Source organism: Danio rerio, chromosome 18 (genome assembly GCF_052040795.2).
Source record: "Danio rerio strain M-AB ecotype USA chromosome 18, GRCz13ab, whole genome shotgun sequence".
Lineage (NCBI taxonomy): Eukaryota > Metazoa > Chordata > Actinopteri > Cypriniformes > Danionidae > Danio > Danio rerio.
Window position 1 is genome coordinate 48,082,304 of NC_141038.1, and position 25,047 is coordinate 48,107,350.

Consider the following 25,047-nt stretch of genomic DNA (forward strand, 5'->3'; position numbering starts at 1 on the left):
ATTTGGGCTCATAAACAATACAAAACGTATACAGTCCGTACAAATCTCTCATCTTTCTTCTTCACCAGCACATGTAACATTAACATCTTGTAAAAAAGTAATTCCATCATTTCGAGTTCATAACAGTCCAAAAGGCGATGGTAAGTTTAACATGGCAGTTTGTTCATGTTTTAGGTTGCCGAATAACTCATTTATGCACGCTACTTTCATGAGCTCGAGTTCGTCATTTTACACTGTACCGCACCACTCAGTGAAAACAGGCCATTAGTCTTCAGTGTTATCCGCTTGTTAAGTGTGATGTGCCGAGAAGCTGCTTCCGGGTTCAAGCAATATATCAAACTGTATGGAGAGACTAAACAAATGACTACACATTTTTACAAAGTGATGTCATGCTTTCAAAAATGACGATCGCAATATATATATATATATATCTCCATGCTTAATATGAAATTAATGATTTTTTACAAATTGTTAAAATTTGGGTGACTGTAATGCAAAAAATACAGAGACTGTTGTGTACACCATGATTTTATATCAAATTTGTCTACAAAGATGTCTTAAACACATTTTCTCAATTCAAATGAGTAGCGGTTTGGACCTGGAAACAGTATTTCATCCGTCACGACTTAACAAGCGGATATGGTTCTTCATAAATCATTGTAAAATGCATTATATAATTGCTATACATCACGTTCCTGTAGCATTTCTTTTTCTTAGCAAGGATGCATTAATTTCAGTCAGATCCTACAGTTATGATGACGTGTGTGGAATTACTGTTTATCAAACAGTTGCCACAGTTTCATGATTGTTTTTTTTTAATACACTGTAAAACCCCAAAAGTTACGGCAAAGAGCTTAGAATGACCAAGAGGCGACACTCTGGTGCAATTTGGGAAACAGCCACTAAAACAGCAGCCATTTTGTAATGAAAACTCCAATAGAACAACAGCATATTATAAGTCTGTAAAATAAACTATTGAAGGTGCTGATGATTGTGATAGTAAGTGTTGTATTGTCGTCTTTCAAGTTGTATCTCAGCTTTAATGCGCTTCTTAAATAAATAAATAAAAAACAAAGCAGCTGCTTGCCATCCTGACAGCAATTAGATCTAATGGACAGCCGATCCTCTTCACTCCAAAATGGCGGAATCCGGGGCTGTTGCTGGGCGCTGCTGCTGCAATGGAATGTTCTATTGAGTGTCGCCTCTTGGTCATTCTAAGCTCTTTGGTTAAGGTGACTCAAACCATTTGAGGAAAACAACTGCAACAAACCATTTAGGATCAAAAACTAATCCTAATGAGTCCTGTGAACTTTTGAGCAATTTGAGCACAGTAAATAAGTATAAATGAAGATAACTCAAACCTAAAAAGTACTGTAAAGTTAAGGCAACTCAAACCGTTTAAGGAAATCAGTAGCTACAAGCTATTTGAGTTAAACTAATCTATACAAGTACTGTGAACGTACTCCATTGAAGTAATGAGGTATTTAATGAATGAGGTATTTAATGAACTCATTACCTTCAACACTGAGTTCAGAACTCTTTTTAATTAAGTAGAAATAACCTTCAGTCAATTTTGGGTAACTACACTCATTTCAGCTGACTGTTGGGTTTTACAGTGTATCAATAAGAACTATGATCATTAATTATGTAACAATAAACACTTGCTAGCAGATAATAATAAGAGAATGATCTGTAACAGATCAGGACACTGAAGACTGAGTTCAGCTCTGACTTCACATCAATAAAACATTTAATAATGGAAAATCCGATTTTTTAAAAAAAATTGAGTGTTTCATTCATAGTATTACTATCTCTACTGTATCTTTGAAGGAGACTTCTTGCAAAAGCATTACGTTACATTACTGAATTAGGACTTGAGACATTTTTTACTGAATTAGGACTTGAGACATTTTAAAAAAAAAACAAATCTGTCCTGCGAGGAGGAAATGCAATAAACTCTGTCAGGGTGACTGATGTAGAAATCAAAATGTACGTGATTTCTCAAGCTTTACCTGTAGAAGCAGCTCAGCTTCCATGAAACTACTTGAACTCTTCACCAAATTGAGGATCATATGATGCCATCGCTCCTTTCAGTACATGCTATTGCACTTTGACAGTTAGATCCCATCTATAGTCATGTATGATTTAAAGAAAAGACATGTACACAGTTGTTTATACACCTTTTGTATTTGATCTCCCCAGTTTTATCAGCTCTGTCTACAATTGTCTTTTAGGTATTTATATGCTCTTTTAAAATAAAACATCTGTTTGGTACCAAACGCGTTGTTATTATTGTAAGCAAATACATTTACTATGAATTTATATAAGAAGTGGGATCTGCGGTTTTGTAACTTGAATGAAGCATTTGGATTCATTACCTCAGATTTGTAGTACTGTTTTAACACCTATAATTGATAACAAAAAGAATCTTTCAGTTTCTTAAATGATTCATCAGAACCTCCTTTACAATTGAACAGGAGTCTATATATTTCTCGAATCAAATTGGCTGATAGCCATGAGATATTAAAGTAATATCAGCACTCATACAGCCTCTTTACCCTTGTTTATTACTCTGTCCACACGAGTGGCAAGCAGAGGACACTACAGTTTGACAAATATTGCAGCTGTTGGAGAAAGTATTTCTGAGGCTTTTTTAGTTGAGAATGTAGTTGTTTGGATCGCAACTGTGCAGTTTATTAATAAGGATAGTGACTTTTAAATATTTTAGTGAATCAGCACGTTGGCAGCCATTAGCCTGTCATATTGAGCAGAGCAAAGATGGTTGACATTTCGCCTCAAGACGGCAACAGAGACTGTATATGTCCTTTGGGAAGAAAAACAGCATTTTTTTCAGTGTATGTCTCGAACTACAGCTGAATAAATCATTACATAAAAGGTAAGCCACATCCTAAGTTGATCCAAAGAGCTTAGAATGAGCAAGAGGCGACACTCAATAGAACGTTTCATTGCAACAGCAGCGCCCAGCAACAGCCCCGGATTCCGCCATTTTGGATTGGAAGCGATCGGCTGTCCATTAGATCTAATTGCTGTCGGGATGGCAAGCAGCTCCTTTGTTTTTTATTTATTTATTTAAGAAGCGCATTAAAGCTGAGATACAACCTGAAAGACGACAATACAACACTTACTATCACAATCATCAGCACCTTCAATAGTTTATTTTACAGACTATTTTACAGATATTCATTCCAAAATGGCCACCGCGCCATCTAGTGGCTGTTTCCCAAATGGCAGTAGAGTGTCGCCTCTTGATGATTCTATGCTCTTTGGTTGATCTCTCTTTTGTATGTTGTATTGCTGTATTTATACCATAGTAATCTGGTAGTGTTTGCTTTGCTTTGGCCTTTTCGAAGTAAATTATTGTGATATTCCTATTGCAACAGAGAAATCTGTAGACTGATGGCATTTCAGCCTTATAATCTTAAAATGTGATCAAAATCACCCGTTTCTTCATCATTTTAGACATTACGCTAGAGAATAAAGTAAATAAACAAAAAAATGTTACGTCAAATTAGAAATGACGATCCCTTTTAAAGGCATTCACCCCAACCCTCTCCATCATTCTCTTCTCAGATGGGACAGTGGGGTAAATTAAAGGTTACAATGGGTAAACAGGTCTGCGGGCCCTACTTTGATCATCTCTAGTCTAAAGTGACGTCTGTGAATGAGCAACGGTTTCTGCTGTTCTGTTGTCAGCTGCAGATGTGAATGAACAGCGGAAGTAGTTCCTCGTACAAAAGTGATTTTGAGACTGTGTTTGATTTTCTTTTGTATATACACAATTATGCCGTTGAGCTGTTGTATAAATTCAAAATCACACGAATAGCTGAATATCGTCACTGGTGGGACACTAAGGCACTTAGCCTGCGTCCATGAGCCCACGCACGCCTCCCACCAGTGCCGAAAAACAGCCACATCGCACTGCTATTTGTGTGAAATTGCTCATTTATGTTAGTGGAAAAAGATAATAGCAGTACAGAAAGAAACTACTTCATAGCACTAGTAACAAACAAGTCATAAATACAGGCTATTATAGCAGCTTTATTTAAGAAATATTACACATTCTTAAAGTACGACAAATCTTCTCTATGAAGCTCTCCAGTCTTGCCATTGTGCTAGCACAAATTAATAAGAGGTGCAAGAAAATTAAGACCTGACTTTGTTCTAAAATAAAACGATAAAGGGGAAATGGCAGTACAGTCACTGATCAATTAAAACAAATATGTAACATCGTAGGAATAGTTTGGTTTAACGCAGCATTTTTAAAGTCTTTACTGAGGCGCCTTCGAAACCTCACGCGCCAGATCTTTCAATACCTTTTAATACCTTTCATATCCAGCGATATGAAAAGCCTGAGTAAAAAAAAAAGAATGAGAAAAGGCAGCGTTTATGTACGCAATCGATTCAGGAACAACTGTAATGCAATGAGCCGAGGCACTATGGTAGTGAATTCATGAAACGGTTTGGATCTTGAATGTACCTACTTACTTAATCAAATAAAAATAGACAAAAATACATTTAGAATATATTACTGTATAACATCTGAAAACACCTCAGTCCATCTTGATTTGAGTTTTTTTGTAAGCTGAAAGTATAAGAACACTTGTTTGTATCAAACAAAACTAAGTGCAAAAACACTTATTAGCATCTCAAATGTAAAAACCGTCATATATTAGTGCTGTTGTCTGATTGGCTGGTCTGCATGTCAATCAAATATGGTGGCTGAGGTGAAATCAAGTCCAATGATAATCCTTCCACTCATTAAACTGAATTAAACACCTTTTTTTTCCTGGAACAAAAACACAAAAGTCCTAAATATGAACTGAATTTCAGTTAAACCTGTAGGAAAGCAATAAACACCTATTACTTCAACACGTAGGCTGAGAGGGTCACTGTGGAGAGCCGGCAGAAGCGGATGATCTCAGGCCTTCATCAGTGCACTCACCACGGCCCGGGCGTTCAGGCTGCGCAGGTCACTGTACGTCTGCCCGGTGCCCACAAACACGATGGGCTGACCTGTGATGTACGTCATGGAGATAGCAGCTCCCACCTGTAGGCAACAGCGACAAGTTTCTCTTACAGGGTTCCCAGTCCTTTTCAAGGACTTTGTAAATCACTAAGAATTTTGAAACCGAGCACCTCTAGCATATGCAGCTCAATGAAAGTCCTTCCTGTTCTTAACCTTTCACTTACACTTAATATTTACCTTAAAATGTTGTAATGAGGTTTGAATGTGTCGTTTTCATAAATGTTGTCCCTTTTAAACAATCATCAGCTGCAGTAAAAAAAAAAAAAAAAGCAAAGTTCCTAGCTTTTATATGGAGTATAGTATGTTTGTGCATGAGAGAGAGACCGTTGTGTGCTTACTGTACCATGATACGTTGGGGGAAACACTCTAATCTGCACACACTATAATCTGCTGTCTTACTCCACAGAACTCCATATAAAAGCACAAGCCTATCTAAAGGGTTAAAGGTGCCAAATGATGATCAACAGTAAAAAAAAAAATAATAATTACAAATAGTACCTCTTCCCAACAGGGAAAACCATCAACAATGCATGATTATAGGTGGTGTCAAGGCTTTGCAATCAAAAAATGTCATTATAACGGACATAACCATAACCAAATGTGAACAATACACAAGGGTTAAGTTTGCCACTGAAAATAAGAGTAAAAAATGTTTTCAAAGCCTTTAGCTTGACAAACAGAAACTTGACAGGTCTTCAGCGCAAAAAATGTGACTAAAAATTCTGAATGAAGTCTTACCTTGTCATCAATAGTGTCAAACTTGGTGAGGACGATGCCGTCAATAAGTCTAGGCTTGTCTGACTTGGAATGATCAGCCAGGGCTCGATTAAATTTAACCTAGAACACAGAAAACACGCATGTATTACTGTCTCAATATTGACAGAACAAAATGGAAAGATGCAAGTCAGGACAGGCTTCCTCAAGCTTAATTGAATTCATTATTAGGTTTCGGTATTATTTTTATACTAACAAATTGCCATATAGATGAGTTATCAAAGTGGTAAAAATGGACAAATCAGTTTATTTGAAATTGTATTAGTTATTATAGTTCATCCGGGCTCGAAATTAACTTTTTTAAATGATGATGTCGTTTTCATTTTTGGGTGAACTATTCCTTTAAAGTAGCACAAAACAAACTGGATTTTCAAACGGTTTGGAGCAGCGCCTTCTAGAGGACAGTTCTGAATATACACCTACCAGCTGGTCCACAGCCTCATTGCCCACAAGAGCTTCTCCCACAAACAGCACCAGGTCCGGGGTGTTGACAGCGATCAGCTTAGCCAGAGCCGTCATTAGCGGAGCGTTATCCTGCATACGGCCTGCCGTGTCGATCAACACCACGTCAAATCCCTGGTTACGGGCTGCAGAGACAGAGAGATGTTAGCTAATGCACTTCTACAGTTTCATGTCCTTTAAAGTGAAAGTTCACACATTAATCTGCACATTATTTTGCTTGTTTTAAGGAAAAACTCACTTGATTTTGACTTAATATTTCTGAAATCATGTTTTTAATTGTATTTATTTTTTATAATCAGTCTTCATTATTATTTTTAGGAAATTTTACATGCACTAAAAGAAAACAAAACATCAAATTATTTACAAAAGAATACAATTGCAAGTATACAAATAAATAAATCCATTTACAAACACATACAATATAAAGATACCAAAACAGTGGTATATTAGCAGCAGGTGATGAAAGTTATATAGACACGATTTGTTTTCGCTTCCTTCAGAAATCTTACAAAGGGACATATATTTGAAAATTTTGATTTTTTTCTAATGCCAGACAATGGGACAATTCCTGCAACCATTGTTTAAAAGGGATTTCTGTTTTTACCAATAAGAAAATGCTTCTTGATTTATAATTTTAAATATTTTGGACTAGAAACAAGACAAAGCTACATAAATAAGCAAAAAATAGAAATTCTGTCATCAGTTCCAAAGATGAATGAGTTTCTTTCTTCTGTTGAAAACAAAAGAAGATATTTTGAAAAATAGAAGAAACTGGCAGACATTGATGTCCATAAAATGTCATTGAAAGTCAATGGTTACCGGTTTCCAACATTCTTCAAAATATCTCCTTTTGTTTTCAATAGAAAAAGAAATTCAGAACGGGTTTAGTATAACATAAGGGTAAGTACATCACAGAATGTTAATTTATGGCTGAAATATCATGTTATCATCATGACTAAATATTTCTGAAAGCCAAACAATGTTCTGTGTCTAGAAAATGCTTCTTGATTTAAGATTTGTTTTTAGATATTTGCACTAGAAACAAGACAAAAACTATAAATAAGGAGAGAAATGGAAATTCTGTCAACATTTACTCGCCCTCAAGTAGTTCCAAACACATACAAGTTTCTTTCGTCTGTTGAAAACAAAAGAAGATATTGTGAAAAATAAGAAACCGGCAGACAATGACATCCACAGTAGAAAACAAACAAACAAAAGTCAATGGTTACCGGTTCCAACATTCTTCAAAATATCTTCTTTTGTGTACAATAAAAAAAGAAACTCAAAACAGGTTGAGTACAAGAAATAGGTGAGTGTTAAGTAAATTCTTGGTGATGACAATTGTAAAAGTGTATGCTGCACATAGAAAGGAAGTAGGACTTTTATGTTCTGTAAAAAGGTCACTTCCGGTGTGAGCGGGAGTTATTGTTATTGTTGGTGAACGGCCATGGTGGTCATGCAATAAAGGAGACAAGTTCAGAACTGTTGTTTTCATTAAGTAACAGTGAGTACATGATCACAGAATGCTCATTTATGGCTGTAATATCATGTTAACATCATGACTAAATATTTTTGAAAGCCAAACAATGTTCTGAATCTAGAAAATGCTTCTTGATTTAAGATTTTTTAGACTAGAAACAAGACAAAAACTATAAATAATGAGAGAAATGGAAATTCTGTCAACATTTACTCGCCCTCAAGTAGTTCCAAACATGTACAAGTTTCTTTAGTCTGTTGAAAACAAAAGAAGATATAAGAAACCGGCAGAAAATGACATTCATAGTAGAAAAAATAAAACAAAGAAAGTCAATAGTTATCGGTTTCTAACATCCTTAAAAAATATATACAAAAGAAAAAGAAAAGGGTGATTACATGATGACAGAATGTTCAGTTTTGGCTGAAATATCACATTAACATCATGACTTATTGTTTATGAAAGCCTCACAAATGTTTTGTGTGCCTAGAAAATGACTCTTAGATTAATTTCTTTTATATATTTTTGCACACGAAACCAGACAAAAACTATAAATAAGGAAAAAAAAAAAGAAATTCTGTCATCATTTACTTCCTCTAAAGTAGTTCCAAACCTGTATGAGTTTCTTTCTTCTGTTGAAAACAAAAGATATTTAAAAAACATATAAGAAAAACTATTGACATCCATAGCAAAAAAACAAAAAGTCAATAGTAACAGGTTTCATCATTCTTCAAAATATCTTCTTTTGTGTTCGACAGAAAAAAAAGAAACTGATTATGGTTTAAAAACCACACGAGGGAGAGCAAATGATTAGGTTATTTTCATTTTTGGGTAAACTATCCAAACTCAATAGTTACCAGTTTCCAACATTCTTTAAAATATCTTCTTTTGCGTTCAACAACAAAAAAAAGCTCAAAACAGGTTTAGAACAAGAAAAGTGTATTTTACCAAAGGCAATGGCCTCCATGGCGATCCCCGCAGCATCTTTGCCATAGCCCTTCTCAAAGAGCTGGACAGCGGGCTGGCCTCCGTGTTTCTCAGGTGGATGTAGAGAGTTCAGCCGGCGCTGGTGAGTCCTCAGCTGCTCCACCGCTCCAGCACGGAACGTGTCACAGGCCGCGATCAGCACAGTGAAGCCGTTCTCAATCAGCCAATAAGAGATCTGTACAAAATAAATCAAACCCGAACCCTTTTAACCCTTGCAAATTTTGACTTAAAGCTTTTGCTCGAATGTAAATAAAAGCTTTTTTTCTTGTACATCATTTTATTATCTTTAGGGAGAAGCCCATCTCATTTTCAGTAATGCTGGTTGATTAAAAGTAACTGAAGTCAAAATTTGCCAGGGGTATTTCAGGTCCAACTGTATATAAATAAATAAACAGAAAAATAGTTAATCCTATTTAATATGCAGATACTCAATTTCTTTGTATTATTCTTAGTTTTTTTTTTTTTTTAAATCAATACACATTTTTTTACAGCTTAATAAAGTGCTGCTACTTTATAAAACATGTGTCAACCTCCTGGCAGCAAATGGGTTTCTTTAACAGATTTCAGTGCTTTAAGAAGGTTCAAAATAAGTCACTATCAAACCAATATACAGCATGGCAGAGCCAGAAAAAACATTTACGACTATGACTGTGTTCGTCTGACGGAAAAAACAAAAAACAAAAAAAAAATGTCGAGTTTAAAATATACGCCGAGGATAGCTTTAGTAAATTATGTAGTAATTTACATTTTTGTGTGAACTTTTCCTTTTAGCTACATTAAGCAACATAATTCTAAACCATTGCTTAATCTCTGTTCAGGTCAATATCAACATTAACAAACATTCGTTCATTCATTTTCTTGTCGGCTTAGTCCTTTTATTAATCCGGGGTCACCACAGCGGAATGAACCGCCAACTTATCCAGCAAGTTTTTATGCAGCGGATGCCCTTCCAGCCGCAACCCATCTCTGGGAAACACATTAACAAACACAACTTTTGATTTCAAAGGGACTATTTACCCAAAAAATAAAAATTCTACATCACATTTGTTCCAAACTTTCATTCATTTCTTAGTTTAGTAGAATTTTTTTTCTTACTATGGATGTAAATGGCTGCAAATTCAAACATTTTTCAAAGTATCTTCTTAATTAGAAAACCTCTTAAGAACAGCAACATTTTAATGACCTCACTGTCAATATGAAACAATATGCAAACATTCATATTGATGTGATCTAATCTGATGCTTTCCTAACAGAATTTTTCTCACTACTGTCATATATTTGGTGCGTTTATTTAGCTATTTACAGGAAAATTTTACTTTTCTTTTTTTGTATATTGAAGCAGTGAATAAAATTCAGTTTCTTGCAAATGAATTATTTATGCATGGTCGCTGCCTGCAATTCACTTAATGGCCACCAGTGTCGCTGATAACAAAGGGTTTTATGTATTTTACATAAACCCCATAGGCAAAACCTGCTAAAATGAACCGAACAATTCACCTTGGCAAGATTGGTGGACTTTCCGACACCGTTCACCCCACAGAAGGTGATGACAAAGGGTTTGCGCTGAGAACGAGCCTCCAGCACATCTCTCAAGATGTCCACACGTCGCTTAGGCTGCAAGATCTGCACCAGCGAGTCCTGCAGAGCCTGCTTTACCGTAGAGGCCACCGCTGGAGGAAGAAAAGCCAGAACGAGATTAACGAGAGCAAAACCTTATCCAGAAAGACAAACAGTGGACATATCGGCGTGGGAACATGCAGATGTCTGTGGGAAGGCTGTTGTTTGGATGGGCTAATCAGCAGGTGTGTGCTGGACTCACTGGTGAACGTGCCCATGACTTTGCCCTCCAGTTTCTTGGCCACAGAGTCACAGAGCTGAGAGGCGATTTCGGCTGCTACATTCTTTGCTGAGGAGAACAAAGTAAACTAGCTTGATCCAGGTATACTGCATGTAGGGTTACACTTTTTACAGAGTAATCATACATTTATTAAAAAGAACAAACAACATACAGTGGGTTAAGATGATGGTTAGTTGCATGCTATTATGCCATGTTAAATATGTTTAAAGTTTCACAAAAACATCCTAAAATAAAGTGTTTATATTGACCATAAAAAAAACTTAAACTGCTTTTAATTCAAGCTGAAATGAAACAAAGACTTTTTTTTTTTTTTAAATAGTATAGGAAATACCATGAGAAATTCCTTGCTCTGTTAAACATTTTGAAAAAAATATCACAGGAGAGCTAATAATTTTGACTTAAACTGTATATAATTTCTCATTTTGATTGAATCCCGCTTACTAATCACAGATAAACTTTTCAATATTTTTAAAGATACAGGCCCAAAATAATTACTTACTTGAATCAATCATTATGGCTTGAGCAAGTTCGATTTGTTAAATGCCCTGATGATATTTATTTAAACCAATTTATTTTTATAAAATATTTTATTTTGTCTATTTTAATATATATATATATATATATATATATATATATATATATATATATATATATATATATATATATTATATATATATTTTAACAATTTACTTTAAAAAAATTATATATATATATATATATATATATATATATATATATATTTTTTTTTTTTTTTTTTTTTTTTTTAATAGATATATAATCTTAGTTTAATTATTTATTTATATGAAATTTCTTTTAGTCAAATAAATTATGCCTTTTTGACTATAGTACTTTGGTATTAGATGAATTTATATAAATGTATTCAATGCTTTCCACACATATCCTTTACTTGGGTGGGCCGCGCAGGTATATTAACCACCGCCCAAGTATATTTAGTGACATTTATCTTTTACACTTTTTCGCCCAATAGCCAAACATCCACGATCCATTAACTAGAGGGAAATCTTCTCTTGTTCTGCATGTTTCCTACTTGTTGTGTGTGCGAGAACAGTCAACACTCCTACAGACAATCCCAGAGACCTACAGAGATGCGCCTTTAATTTCTAAATCTCCTAAAATGTCCGGGATTCGTCTTTTGGGTTGACTTTCTAAAGCTGTCATCATTTTTATTTTAAGCCTAATTTACTTTCATTTGGCTTTGCAGCTGACAGTGCGTGCAAAGCTGCAAGACAGGGAGAAACATTTTATAATTAGTTCTTTGATAAAACGACTCCCGATAAACCTTTCAATTTACTCAAAGAGGACAAAATTACATCTAAACTGGCTGCAAAATGTTTGTACACCGTTGGTGTAGAAATGGTTAATTAAGTAATTTGCCTCATTTAAAAAAGTCACTTTTATTCCTGTAATTATTATAATTTGTAGAGGTTTTTATTCCATAGATGTTTTTATTCCTCTATGACATTTATTTCACATTTGCGGTACGTTTATTTCTTTAATTTGATGATGCTGATGTATTTTATACATATCTAACATGCTTTGGCAATACTGTACAAAATGTCAGCAGCAGATTTTACCTGTCAGAGGGTGCACATGGCCCCTGAATAAAATAAAAGTAAAACAAATAGTGGAAATCTTTTTATTTCAACAGTCTTAAAAAAAAAAAAACTTCAACCTATTGGAAGGAAACGGTGTATAATAAATAAAAATACTGTAAAAATCACTTGTTTTGTCTCATGTAGTTAACAATGTACATTGGGTATAAGGTGTGTTTCAATCTGGCTACCACCGCAAGTATATTTAAAACCTGTGGGAAGCAATCTATAAAGTTTTTAATTAAGGTTTTTACATTTCCATACATTTCATATATCATTTTTGCATTTCTTATTTTAAATGCAGCACCCTGATCTACCCAAAAAACATGTATTCACTTCATTTTACAACATGGAGGTCAGATATTTTCTCTGAATGTGTACGATTTCCAGCTGATGCACCACTATAAGCCAATAAACAGTAATAGGTAATAGCTTTTAGGATGGTAATTTTAGACTGTCCACCTTATTTTTACTTTAAGAACCCTTAAAATCTTGATTAAAAAAAACAAAAATGTAGTCAAAAGTGTATCAATTGATTTGCTATGAAGGGTGAGTGATGTCATACCGATGAGGTGGTCCTTCATCTTGTCCAAAACTGGCTCCATGTCCTCCTGAGTCAAATTCTTTGATCCCACCAGGCCTTTCAGCATCCCAAACATCCCCCCAAAACCACTCCTTTTAGCTCTGCAGAGAAAACACATCGGAATGAGGCATCTCTACAGCGGAGGATTCAAAGAAACCAGTTCAGATGTTCAGAATTCAATGCTTTGACACGTTACCCTGTCTTCTTAGTGTTTGTGACCACCACCTTCTTCTCCTCCTCCTCCACTTCTTCATCCTCATCATCTGAAGACTCGTAATCCACACCTCGCAGGTCACCTTTCATTGACTCCACCTGGATGGCCTGGAAGAGGAACACGGTTACTAAATTTCATCTGCAAATATAGTCTTAACTTAAAAAATTAAGGAATGCATGTGTTTGGGGATAAAAAGTGGAGAATTTAAGAACCAGATTTGCTATAATGGCCATTTTTTTGGCCAATTTTCCAAGACAATTTAAATAACTCTATTGATCAGTGCATCTGCATAAAATATGAACAAATTACAGGGAGAAATTAATACAACAGAGCAGTGTTTCCCAACTCCGTTCCTGGAGGCACACCAAGACTACATGTTTTTGATGTCTCCCTTATCTGACCTGTTAATATCAGGATTTTGAATCTCTTCTAATGTTAGAAAGATGTTGGAAATGTGTACTGTTGGTGTGCCTTATGGAACAGGGTTGGGAAAACTGCAATAGATCAACAATTAACAAAATAAACAGTTCTTTACAGTTTTCTGAACAGTATTGAGGTGTTAAAACTAAATAATCAAATGTAAAATAACACTTTATAAAGTAGTCAACATTTAAATTAAAATCCTTTAATCAATGTTGTCCTAAAACTATCCAACACCACCCATTCTTGTTTTTTGTAACGCTTTTTTGATCCATTTCAAATGTTGACTACTGTAGAGATCATTGAATAAACAATTCAGTACAGTTTATGTTTGTTAAAGCTACAAAACGTATCATTTCTTATGCCCAAATGGTTTAAATTCACCTAAAAGCGTAGTCCCAGGCCCTAAAAATCTTTCCCTTTATTAGGGTTAAACTATGCCTGTGTTGTGGGTTGAGAACTGTGTTTTCAGTTTGACTACAATCCCAACTCAACATTGCAGATCCTGTGATGTGACTATTGCTGAACTTATATTGATGCTGAAGCAATATATATTGTGCAGCCCAAGTACCAAACGTTATATTACTTTACTGTTGTATTTTGTGCAGTGGACGAGGTCAAATAGAAACAAAAATGACATGATGCATGCAGCCATAATTTAAATCTTCGACATTTAAATTTAATTTAGTAACACATGGTGCTAAGTCTTCATATGGGGAATAAGGATGGACTGTTCACCGGTTCAGCTGTTGCATCATTGTCTTCAGACTTTGCGTCATTGGAGTTGTTGCCGTTGGTTCCACTGTAGTCCAGCTCTCCAGAACTCTTCCCGCCCATATCCCACACACGGTTCACCTTCCCCTTTGGCTTCCCTTGGGGTTTAGGGGACTTACTGTGTAATAATAATAAAAATAAGTAAAATATTTAAATATAATATAAAACTTTTGAAAATGACCTTCCATGTAGTGTGTGACAGCTCTAAGTGAAGTGAAATATCCAGCTAAGGCTTAAATTTGAAAGTGCGGCATGTTTAAAACTGTTGATTCATTTATAAAAGAGTTGACTCAAAGTGGTTAAAATGAATCGTTGAGGTAGCGAATCTTTTGCCGTGTCAGCGTGACGTCGATACAGAACTCCCCAGGCCATTGGTTGCATGCGCAAACCTGGGAAAATTGAAACCCCTGGCTCCACCCACAACCAGTGTAACAGATGCTGGTTGAATCATGTTGCGAAGACACTGTGCTCTGAGGTGTGAGGGAAAGTTATTTTCCCTACCCAAAGATGAGGCTGTGAAGAGTCAGTGATTAAAGCTTATTTTTGCAAAAATACCTCAGCATTATACCCCCAGCCTTGTGCTGTGTCCCTGTCATTTTTCTGACAAGTGCTTCAGCAATCTACACACTTACAACAAGGTATTCATCGGCCGTTTATAAAAGGAAGCATCAGAAAAGACTATTGATGTATGGGACTTTGTCAGAGCTTGACAGAAACTTTACAGTACACCGTTCATATTTAGTTTCTTCCTCCAGTTCACAAGTGTAAGTACGTGTGGTTAAAATAGTTGCCTCTTTGTTTTCTCTAGCTTGCAAAATATGTATTTAATTGTTTTGTTACTTGTAACCGCTCCACGCAGCTTGTACTGTATCAGGTTAACTCTTTATACTCTTATCTCGCATCTAATGCCATGTTGAAAACGTGGCGCGTGCCACTTTCTTTGCGGATTTAAATGCATTTGTGAGCTCATGATCCTCTGCCGTTTGTCATTGTTACGGTCAAGTTTCAAAATAGTTCAACTTTTGTCGCTGTGTGGATTAATACTGTCCATCGGACCAATTAGCTCATAGATCACTGAATCAGATTAGACCATTAGCATCTCACTTTAATATGATCAAAACGTTTTGATAATTTTACTATTTAAAGCTTGACTTTGCTGTAGTTACATCATATATTATGACTGACAGAAAATGAAAAGATGCTATTGTCAAGGCTAATATGGCAAAAAACTACGCTCTCACTCTGGTGTAAGGCCCTGTTAACACGAATACCTTTTCACATCATACCTGCACATCATGTGACCACACACACATTCTGGCATGCGCTCCAGCGTGTGTGTACATCTGAGCTCCAGACAGTCAGCAGTTGCTTTGAGCACAGAACCCCAGGAAAGAGCTGTGCACGTTGGACGATTCATCAACAATCTACTGCTGACTGGATCTAATCTCTGTATATTTATTGAACGTGATATTTAATTAATATTGTTGTCTATATCTAACGACATATTCCGCGACTATACCCGTCTTTTGAATCTATTGTTCACAAGTAACAGGATTTGGCAAAGCGCAAAGATAAAATATTATTTATGTAACCACCTACACTGATTCAGCACAATTGACTGATTGATTGCCTTTAATTCCTATAATGCATAAACTTTTTATTCTACTTTTATAATAGACAATATTGATTACTGAAACTGATATACAGCAAACTTCAAGGTTTCGTATTTTTCACTGAAAATGAAAGGAGGCAGTGATGTTATAGGCTCCGTTTTGTTATAAATATGCATAAAGTGAAGATGACGGTCATATAAATATGTAGCTAAATGATGCCGAACGTTTTTGGTGTCTGTTTAGTTGTTAAAATCAAATTGAAAATTGACAGTACCTTATATCATGTTTTTATTTTATTGTAAACTTAGCCAGGGTGATGTGAATGATGTTATAGTGTACACTGTTCCCTTTGAAGATTCACCAGATGTGTCCTCAGGAGTTTGTTTTTTCATATCAAACTTGTGAAGTCCTTTCAATAATATTATTGAGTGCCTAAAAATAGTGCCATGTTAAAAGTGACCAAGCTGGGGACTATTTTCACAGCACAGTTCCTTGATTTTTACGGTGGAAAGAATTATTGAGTATTGGCATATGTCTAAAGTGAAGTGCCACTGGTCTTTTGCATTCAACCACTTGAGAGTTACAATTCAATACTCAAAAAATTCATTTTCAACAATCTCTGGAAGAGGTCAAAAGTGGACAAGCTCAAAATTGTTTACACCTGCATTTCGCATCATCCACATGTGACTGCACTGACAAAAAGAATACACATTACTACGGGGTGAAATCAAAAATGGATCTTCATCTGCCATATATGCATAATGTCTCCTACCTGGGCTTTTCTGGTTTTCCTCCACCCAGCTGTTTGCTGATGAACTTGGCACGGTTCCTCTCAATCTCATCCTGGGTTAGACTCTCACTCCCGTTCTCCACTGCTTTTTTTGCAGGAGCCTGCGAGGCAGCTTTAGCTTTATCCCCTCCTGATTCAGCTGATAGTGAAAAAAAGAAAACACGTGAACAAACCAATAAACTTTCAACTTCACACTCTCTCCAGCAGTTTCCAGATTTAATCGACTCCCACCTTCCTTTTTGGCGTTTTTACTTTTCTTTCCTCCTTGCTCCTTGCTTTTGTCTGCATCCTTGGTCTCGATCATAGACTTCACAGTTTTCTTGGATTTCTGGGACTGTTCGAAAGTCCTCATACTGGCGGGGCCCTTGGCTTTGCTGCTTTCCTCCGCCTCCCTACAAAACACAAAGGAGTCTGATTATTTATCTTATTATTATTTTATTATTTATTTACCTCTTGCAAACTACAAATGTTGCATAATAATTGTTTATAGTTAAATTATGATATTATATTACATGACGATAACATGAAAATGTAGTGAAGGACCACATTATTATTCAAACGTTTTGTGTTGGCAAGACTTTAATGTATTTAAAAGTACAATATTTATTTATTTAATTGTAACTGCAGTTAAAAATACTATTAAAATTTAAGCTTTTCTATTTAAGAATAAATTAAAATGGTGTTTATTCCTGTGATGCAAAGCTAAACTTCAATCTTCAGTATGATATTATCCTTCAGAACGTTGATTTGCTACTTAAGAAACATCATTAACAATGTTAAAAAGAGCTATGCTGCTTGATAGTTTTGCGAAAACTGTATTACAGATCTTATAAAAAGCCTTATGCATTTGTGAAGTGTGCTTAATACAGGTGAGTGGGCTTGACAAACCACCTGTAGAAAACATTCTCTCTCTACCAAACAAAAACTCTAGCACAGGGATTCTCAACCGGTGGGCCTCAGCAATCCTGCAGGTGGGCCGTGAGATAGCTTAAAATTAACTCAACATTATACTGTAATTTTTGGATTTTATTATTAATATGCGACATTAAAATGATCAAAGTAAAGCACTCTCCTGTTATATAATTGATTACTTTAAACTCGGTGCAAAAACAGACTCATGATTGCGTCTGCAACTACACGCAAGTCCACAAACTATGCGTGAAAGGAAAGTGAATGTCTCTGTGTATTTATTGTGTGAACTATTTAATCCGCATAGTTGTGCAAATCAATGTTCTGTGAGTGTTTTGTAAGGGACACGCGCCCATACAGTAGGATCTAGCGAGGCTCAGTTGTGTTTCTGTCATAGAATGTACAATTAACTTGCATAGGAGCTTTAGACGCGCCCGGGCTGAGCTGTTTACTGTTCCTGTCAGCGATCTCCCAATAATATCCAGCTGCGAACTCAACCGCCATCAGATCGACGCGCATCAAAAGATTTAGTTTTTTTTTTTTTTTTTTTACATTTGTCCCTATATTTATGAATAATAGATATTTAATTGTGTGTGTGTGTGTGTGTGTGTTTATATATATATATATATATATATATATATATATATATATATATATATATATATATATATATATATATATATATATATATGTGTGTGTGTGTGTGTGTGTGTGTGTGTGTGTGTATGTGTGTGTATATAAAATTATATATAAATATATAAATCCTTATGTATGTATGTATGTATGTATATATATATAAATATAAATATATATATATATATATATATATATATATATATATATATATATATATATATATATATATATATATATATATATTTATATATAATTTTTAAACATACACAGATTGTTTAAATACACACACACACAATTTATAAACTAGGCTATAAGTTTTAGTGTTATATATAATTAAATTTAAACAAAATTATAAATTTTTTTATTTGTCGTATATTTTTTCTACTTTTACTTTCTATTATTAGCATTTTATATAAAAATAATTTTATTTAAATTTAATTATATATAAACTAAAACTAATAATAGTAATAATATATATTTGTTAATAAATAAGGGTTTAAATGGACAGTTCAGATCAACATTTTAGAGAAAATGTCAGACAGGTGGGAAAATGGATCGCAGAGCAAGTGGGTCCTGAAGTGAAAAAGGTTGAGAACCCCTGCTCTAGCACTTAATTCTCTGAGCACTAACAGTTTCTTTGAATAATTAGCGCTTCTTGTACGTATTGCCTTTTCTTGTTAAATCACTAAATGCCTCCTTAATTGTAAGTCACTTTAGACAATAGCGTCTGCTAAATGACTAAATGTAAGCTCTGTTTAAATGTGAAACATCTCTCTGTTATGGATGTAACATTTCTGGTTTGCTTTGCTTACCACTGTAAAATACAAACCTATACAAACAACTTAGAAAGGGTTTTGCTATTTTGAAAAAAAATAATTTTTTCCACATGGCAAATATGACATTGCAAGTTAAATTAGGGTATTTAAGCAGCTTTTTATACAAATGACATAGAAACACATATTACTGGTGTGCATCTAGAGATAAATCAATGGCAGAGACATATATTAAGATATCTTACTGCTATTGTGCTTGCTATTAAGTCTAGGTCTAGCCTTAAGCCTAACTGGCGGATAAAGTGAACTTGTCTTGAATTAAAAACATAAAAACATATTTTTGACAAAAGTACTAATATTCAAATCCAAGTGTTTATATTTTTTGCTGAAGCATTTTTGATTTATATTGACAGCCTTGCATTTCCCAGTCTTACTGTACGTGGGAAAGCAGTAGCTCACCGCAAAAGTCTGTGGAAGTCATCTCCAAACTCATAATTATTGAGGAGAAACTTTAGAGCTCCTCTCTGCTCCAGCTCATTCTTGTATCGATCCCTGAAGTGGAGTTGGACATCATCTATGAACTTGTCCACGTACTTCAGCATCAGATTTGCTTGAAAACCCACCTGAGACAGATCAGAAAATATATGTTAAAGACTGATTTGATGTTTTATTGATCAGATCACATTATTTAGACTGAAAGCAAAATAAACACTCACCACAAACACGAGCTCAAACTCGTTGTCCAACTTGTATTTTAGACTGAGAGTGTTGTGGGTGAAGAAGTTATTTCCACTCCTCTCCTGGAAATATAAAAACAAAAGCACGTTTTACTTCAAATAGGCTTTAACATAGGAATTGTTACATTATAATTAATGATGCTACTTCTCAAAATTATTTCATGGAATTGATTGCTTTCATTTTTTATGAACCAAACTATCACAAATTTCCACCTGCATATAACAGGGTGTTTCTTAAATATTTTGAAAATAGTATGTGAGCCGAGCAATTTAAGACATATTTTTAAAAAATTATATATTTTAAAAATTAAACCAGAAAACCCTATAATTTTTTCTTATTCCATTGGCAGATGTTCTTTATTTGTGGTTTTAGGCATAAACTTACTCAATTACATTTTTTTCTGTCCAGAAAAAAAGGTCCATAACGTCTTAAATTAGTTAAAATTTGCTTAAAAATCAGCTTTATTTAAGAAATGTAACATATTTGTAATAAAAAAAATATATAAATCAGGACTTGCAAAATCTGGTAGCCAGAAGACCTGGGGCTACTGTTTTTTTTTTAGTCAGGCTACCAAAATTCATCAAAACCATGCCTGGCGGACCATCTAGATCAGGGGTGGCCAATCCTGTTCCTGGAGATCTACCTTCCTGCAAATTTCAGTTGCAACCGTTATCAAACACACCTGTCTGTAATTATCAAGTGGATTTCAGGTCCTAATTAATTAGTTCAGGTGGGTTTGATCAGGGTAGGAGCTAAACTGTACAGGAAGGTAGATCTCCAGGAACAGGACTGAGCACCCCTGATCTAGATGGCCCGCTGGGCATGGTATAGATAGATTTTGGAAGTAAACGTGAAAAAAACACACTCATGACTTTGGGCTACCAGGTTTTGCGAGCCCTACAAATATACTATATTGGTATACATTGGCGGCAGATGGAACATATTGAAGTGTTAACATCTGTTTGTATACTACACCTTTCTTTGTCTTTTTTTTCTTTTCACAAGACGATTGTGATTTTTGTTTTATGAGTTTACATATGCTTTGTTTTGACAGTCTGCGGTAAGCACTGTATGTGCAAACAGCGAAATAATATTCTACATTTAGAACCAAAATTATATAATCTACCTGAAATTTAAAAAAATTAACTATTTTACATTTTAATTTGAAATCTATTCCAAATTTCCAAGTGACCAGTGGTGGAAAGAGTACTGAAAAATCATACCATGGTTAAAGTATCATTACTTGCCTAAAAATGTAGTGCAAGTGGAGTAAAAGTATCTGTTGTAAATATTACTCAAAGTAAGCTGATGCATTTACATGTAATTTGTGCATGTGTGTGTAAACGTAACATTCTGTAGTGCATTTAGTTATTGCTCAGCAGGCACTCAACGTTATAAGACGTTAATATTAGATTTAGGTTGTGATGTCAGCTGACCAAAACTCAGTGTCTAGCCAGCGTCTGAGGACAACGTTATTTTGATGTCCAATAACGACTTCAAATGACATTGATATTTGATTGATTTTAAGCTGTTAAAAAGCGACCAAAATCCAACATTGAGCCAACATTTTAAAACAAATCAATATCGACATCAAATACTTGATCAAATTATTTATCAAGTATGGAAACTAAAATCCAACATCTGACAGACATCATAGGGGTATCGTCCACACAACATCAAGCTGTAACATCATTAGACATTGATATTTGATTGATTTTAGGTTGGACGTTGGACATTGACATCAGCATGACATTGGGTTCTGATGTCAACCTGGTAAGGTTGAGGAGGTTGGGGAACAATGTCAATCTGACATTGTTGATGTCCTGTGCCTACTAGGAGTTTAAGTCCATTTTGGTCATCATACAGTAAACATCCATCATCTTCTCATCAGTGTCATGCATCTAAACAGTCGTGTAAAGATTTTGGACATCTTCTTGGACACTTTTATTGCTTCCAAATAGTTTGCTGCAATTATAAATCACCCATGTATTGAGGTTGTTTATTACGATGTGATTTACCATCTATGTGCGATTTGATTGGGCAGGAATCACAGGACTGATTTTTTCTAATCCCCATAGGCAAGACAAAATAGTGACTGCAGGTTGAAGAAAAGTATTGTAGTAAAAGTACAGATACAAAATTAAAAATGTACTCAAGGGAAAGTAAAAGCACACATTTTTAAAACTACTTAGTAAATTACAATTTTTGAGGAAAAACTACTCAATAACAGTAGTTTGAATATTTTTAATTTGTTACTTTACACAATTGTAAGTTGACAACTTATGACATGGCTACTTTTGAAAACGTTGTCTAAAATTGCATACAAGTACGACTTCAAAATACATTAGCACTATTTAATTGAAATTTATTTAGAATTTGCAAACAATACTTTTATGACATGTTATTAAGAAGGTAAAGTTCCAAATATAAAAGCAAATTTACCTCGGCTCTCTCTCTAACACATGCACTGTAAAACCCAACAGTCAACTTTATCAAATGAAATGTGTAGTGAAAGTTAATTCTACTCATTTGAGAAGAGTTTTGAAGGTAATGAGTTAATTAAATATCGCATTACTTGAACTTAAATGGAGTAAGTTCACAGTACTCATACTCATTAGTTTAACTCAAATGGTTTGTAGCACTTGGTTTCCTCGAACAGTTTGAGTTTCCTTAACTTATTGGGTTTTACAGTACTCAATAGGTCTAAGTTCTCTTTATTTATCGGGTTTTTCAGTGCTCAAATTGCATTTACACAAGTGGATTAAGTTGACAGTACTCATTAGGATTAGTTTTAGAACTTAAATGGTTTGTTGCAATCCGTTTTCTCAAATGGTTTGAGCTACCTTAACTTTTTGGGTTTTACAGTGTGGCATCAATATTACGCACCTTACATAACTGTCAAACACACCCAATCCAAAACTCTGATTTAAATACCACACAATGCACATGTAGTTCAATATTAGTGCTGTTTTTTCATTTTTTATTTTAGGTCTGAAATAGCACGTGTGACAGTAAAACAACATTAGCACGGTTTAATTAGCTGTGAACAACGTTGTAACCTTACATTAATAGTCAATGGCTGCTAATATGATTTTCCTATTTAGAATTTGCAAATAATACTTTTATGAAATTATATTAAAAAGATAAAGATTCAAACATAAAACCAAATTTACCTCAGCTCTCTCCAACACATGGCATCAATATTACGCAATTCACGTTGCTGTCAAACATACCGAATTCAAAACTCTGAATTAAATGCCACCTAATGCACCTGTGGTTTAATATTATTAGTCTTGTTTTTTATCTACTAATTCACAATAAGCCACGTCAAACCCTTACAACTCAAACCATGTGTTAGTTGGACCAGACAAGCTGATGTATCAATAATAATCCGGCTGTGTGAATCTCTCTCTAACGCATCAATATTACGCAGCTCACGTCACTGTCAAACGCACCCAATGCAAAACTCCGATTTAAATGGCACCTGATCCACCTGTAGTTCAATATTAGTGTTGTTTTTATATCTTATCCCTCACAATAAGCCACATCAAACCCTCGCAACTCAAACCATGTGTTAGCTGGGCCAGACAAACTGACATATCAGTAATAATCCGGCTGTGTGAACAAGGTGTCGAGATTACGCAACTCACGTAACTGTCAAACGTACCCCATCTAAAACTCCGATTTAAATACCGCCCAATGCACCTGTAGTGTAATATTAGAGTTGTATTTGATCTCCTACTTTATAGTAAGTCACATTAAAACCTCACAACTCAAACCATGCGTTAGCTGGGCCGGATACATCAGTAATAATCCGGCGCAGGCCGCGGGGATCGGGGTTTTAACGTACCTGTAGGATGACGGAGCGGATGAGCGCGTTCACAGGCCCGGTAAAAGATTCAGTCACTCCGGCGCCCTGAAAACACCACAACACGATCCCCCCTTTACTGAAGATGGCGAAGAAGTCCAGCATCTTTGCCAGTCACCAATGAAGCCGACACCACGGGGAACAAAACAAACACCGTTCAACAAAAACCAAACGCGTATAAAAAATAAATATGTGCTCTGAAGTTGCCCTGCGCTGTCGTGAACGTGCGCAGCTCTGCTCGCCTGCAGTCAGAATCAACGCTCACGATCAGACACGTCAGTGGCTCATAGGGGAAGTGACGCAACTTCCCGTGGAAAAGACGCATGATCGGAGTTTGAAGTTTCTGATGTTTCTTTGATTTCTCATATTATACATTTGAGTTTATTATATATTCACTTCATTTTTAGATCTAGATTTTTTTATTCACTGAATCATTCTTAATGTATTTTTATTTATTTATACATGTTAATTTATTGTTTATGTATTTTTCTTACTTATTTAGCTTGTCTCTTATTTTTTCTTATTTCTTTCTTTTTTCTGAATGTAATTGCTATTGTTAAGTGCTATTTGTTAAGTAAGTTAAAGTAAGTAAGTTAAATTGTCTGTAGTGTATGTGTGTGAATGAGTGTATGGCTGTTTCCCAGTGCTGGGTTGCAGCTGTAAGCGCATCCGCTGTGTAAATTATGTGCTGGATAAGTTGGCGGTTCATTCCGCTGTGGCAACCTCAGATTAATAAAGGGACTAAGCTAAAGAGAAAATGAATGAATGAATAATAACAATAACTAAATAAATAACTTCTGATTAATTTAATACTTCTTTCTCCTTGATTTATTTTCTATTTTATTTTTTTGTCTTATTTATTGTATTTTTTTTCTATAAAATTTAACATTTTAAAATGATAGTGAAGTAGATTGGTGCATAAACTGCACAGACATTCCAAATGTGTGTGTGTTTTAATAATAGTTTATTTTTTTTAAACATACATTTTAAAAACAAATGGTTAAAAATCATGTTTTTGTCATAGTGTGTGTTTAATTTATGTTGTAGAAGAAACCATTAAAGAGGTGGTGGGGTGGCGCAGTGGGTAGCGATGTCGCCTTACTGCAAGAAAGTCTCTGGTTCATGCCCTGGCTGGATCAGTTGGCATGTCTGTGCAGAGTTTGCATGTTCTTCCCGTATTCGTGTGGGTTTCCTCCGGGTTTCCCCCACAAGTCCAAACACATGCGCTATAGGGGAATTGGGTATGCTAAATTATCTGGTGTGTGTGTGTGTATGTATGTGTATGTGTGTGTGTGTGTGTGTGTGTGTGTGTGTGTGTGTGTGTGTGTGTGTGTGTGTGTGTGTAAAAATGAGTGTGCATGAGCGTTTTCAGTGACGGCTGGATAAGTTAGTGGTTCAATCTGCTGTGGTGACCCCAGATTAATAAAGGGACTAAGTCGAAATGAAAATGAAGTGAAAAAAATTGATAAAGAAGCCATTTAACTTCTTAACACCTTATACTTTTGTAATTACAT

At 35.0% G+C, this 25,047-nt stretch overlaps 1 protein-coding gene across 1 annotated transcript; it reads right to left on the reverse strand.

The window, feature by feature from the left end:
• Positions 1–4,039: 4,039 nt before the first annotated feature.
• Positions 4,040–23,789, reverse strand: srpra (SRP receptor subunit alpha). The gene is made up of 14 exons (XM_087293551.1): positions 23,516–23,789; positions 19,644–19,727; positions 19,387–19,550; positions 16,841–17,001; positions 16,592–16,748; positions 14,171–14,324; positions 12,995–13,119; positions 12,781–12,899; positions 10,564–10,650; positions 10,242–10,414; positions 8,706–8,919; positions 6,245–6,408; positions 5,786–5,884; positions 4,040–5,068 (listed from the first exon to the last, which is right to left on the reverse strand). Exons 1-14 carry the CDS (start codon positions 23,636–23,638, stop codon positions 4,940–4,942), a joined length of 1,953 nt encoding a protein of 650 aa, XP_087149677.1. The 5' UTR covers positions 23,639–23,789; the 3' UTR covers positions 4,040–4,939.
• Between the last annotated feature and the right edge of the window lie 1,258 nt (positions 23,790–25,047).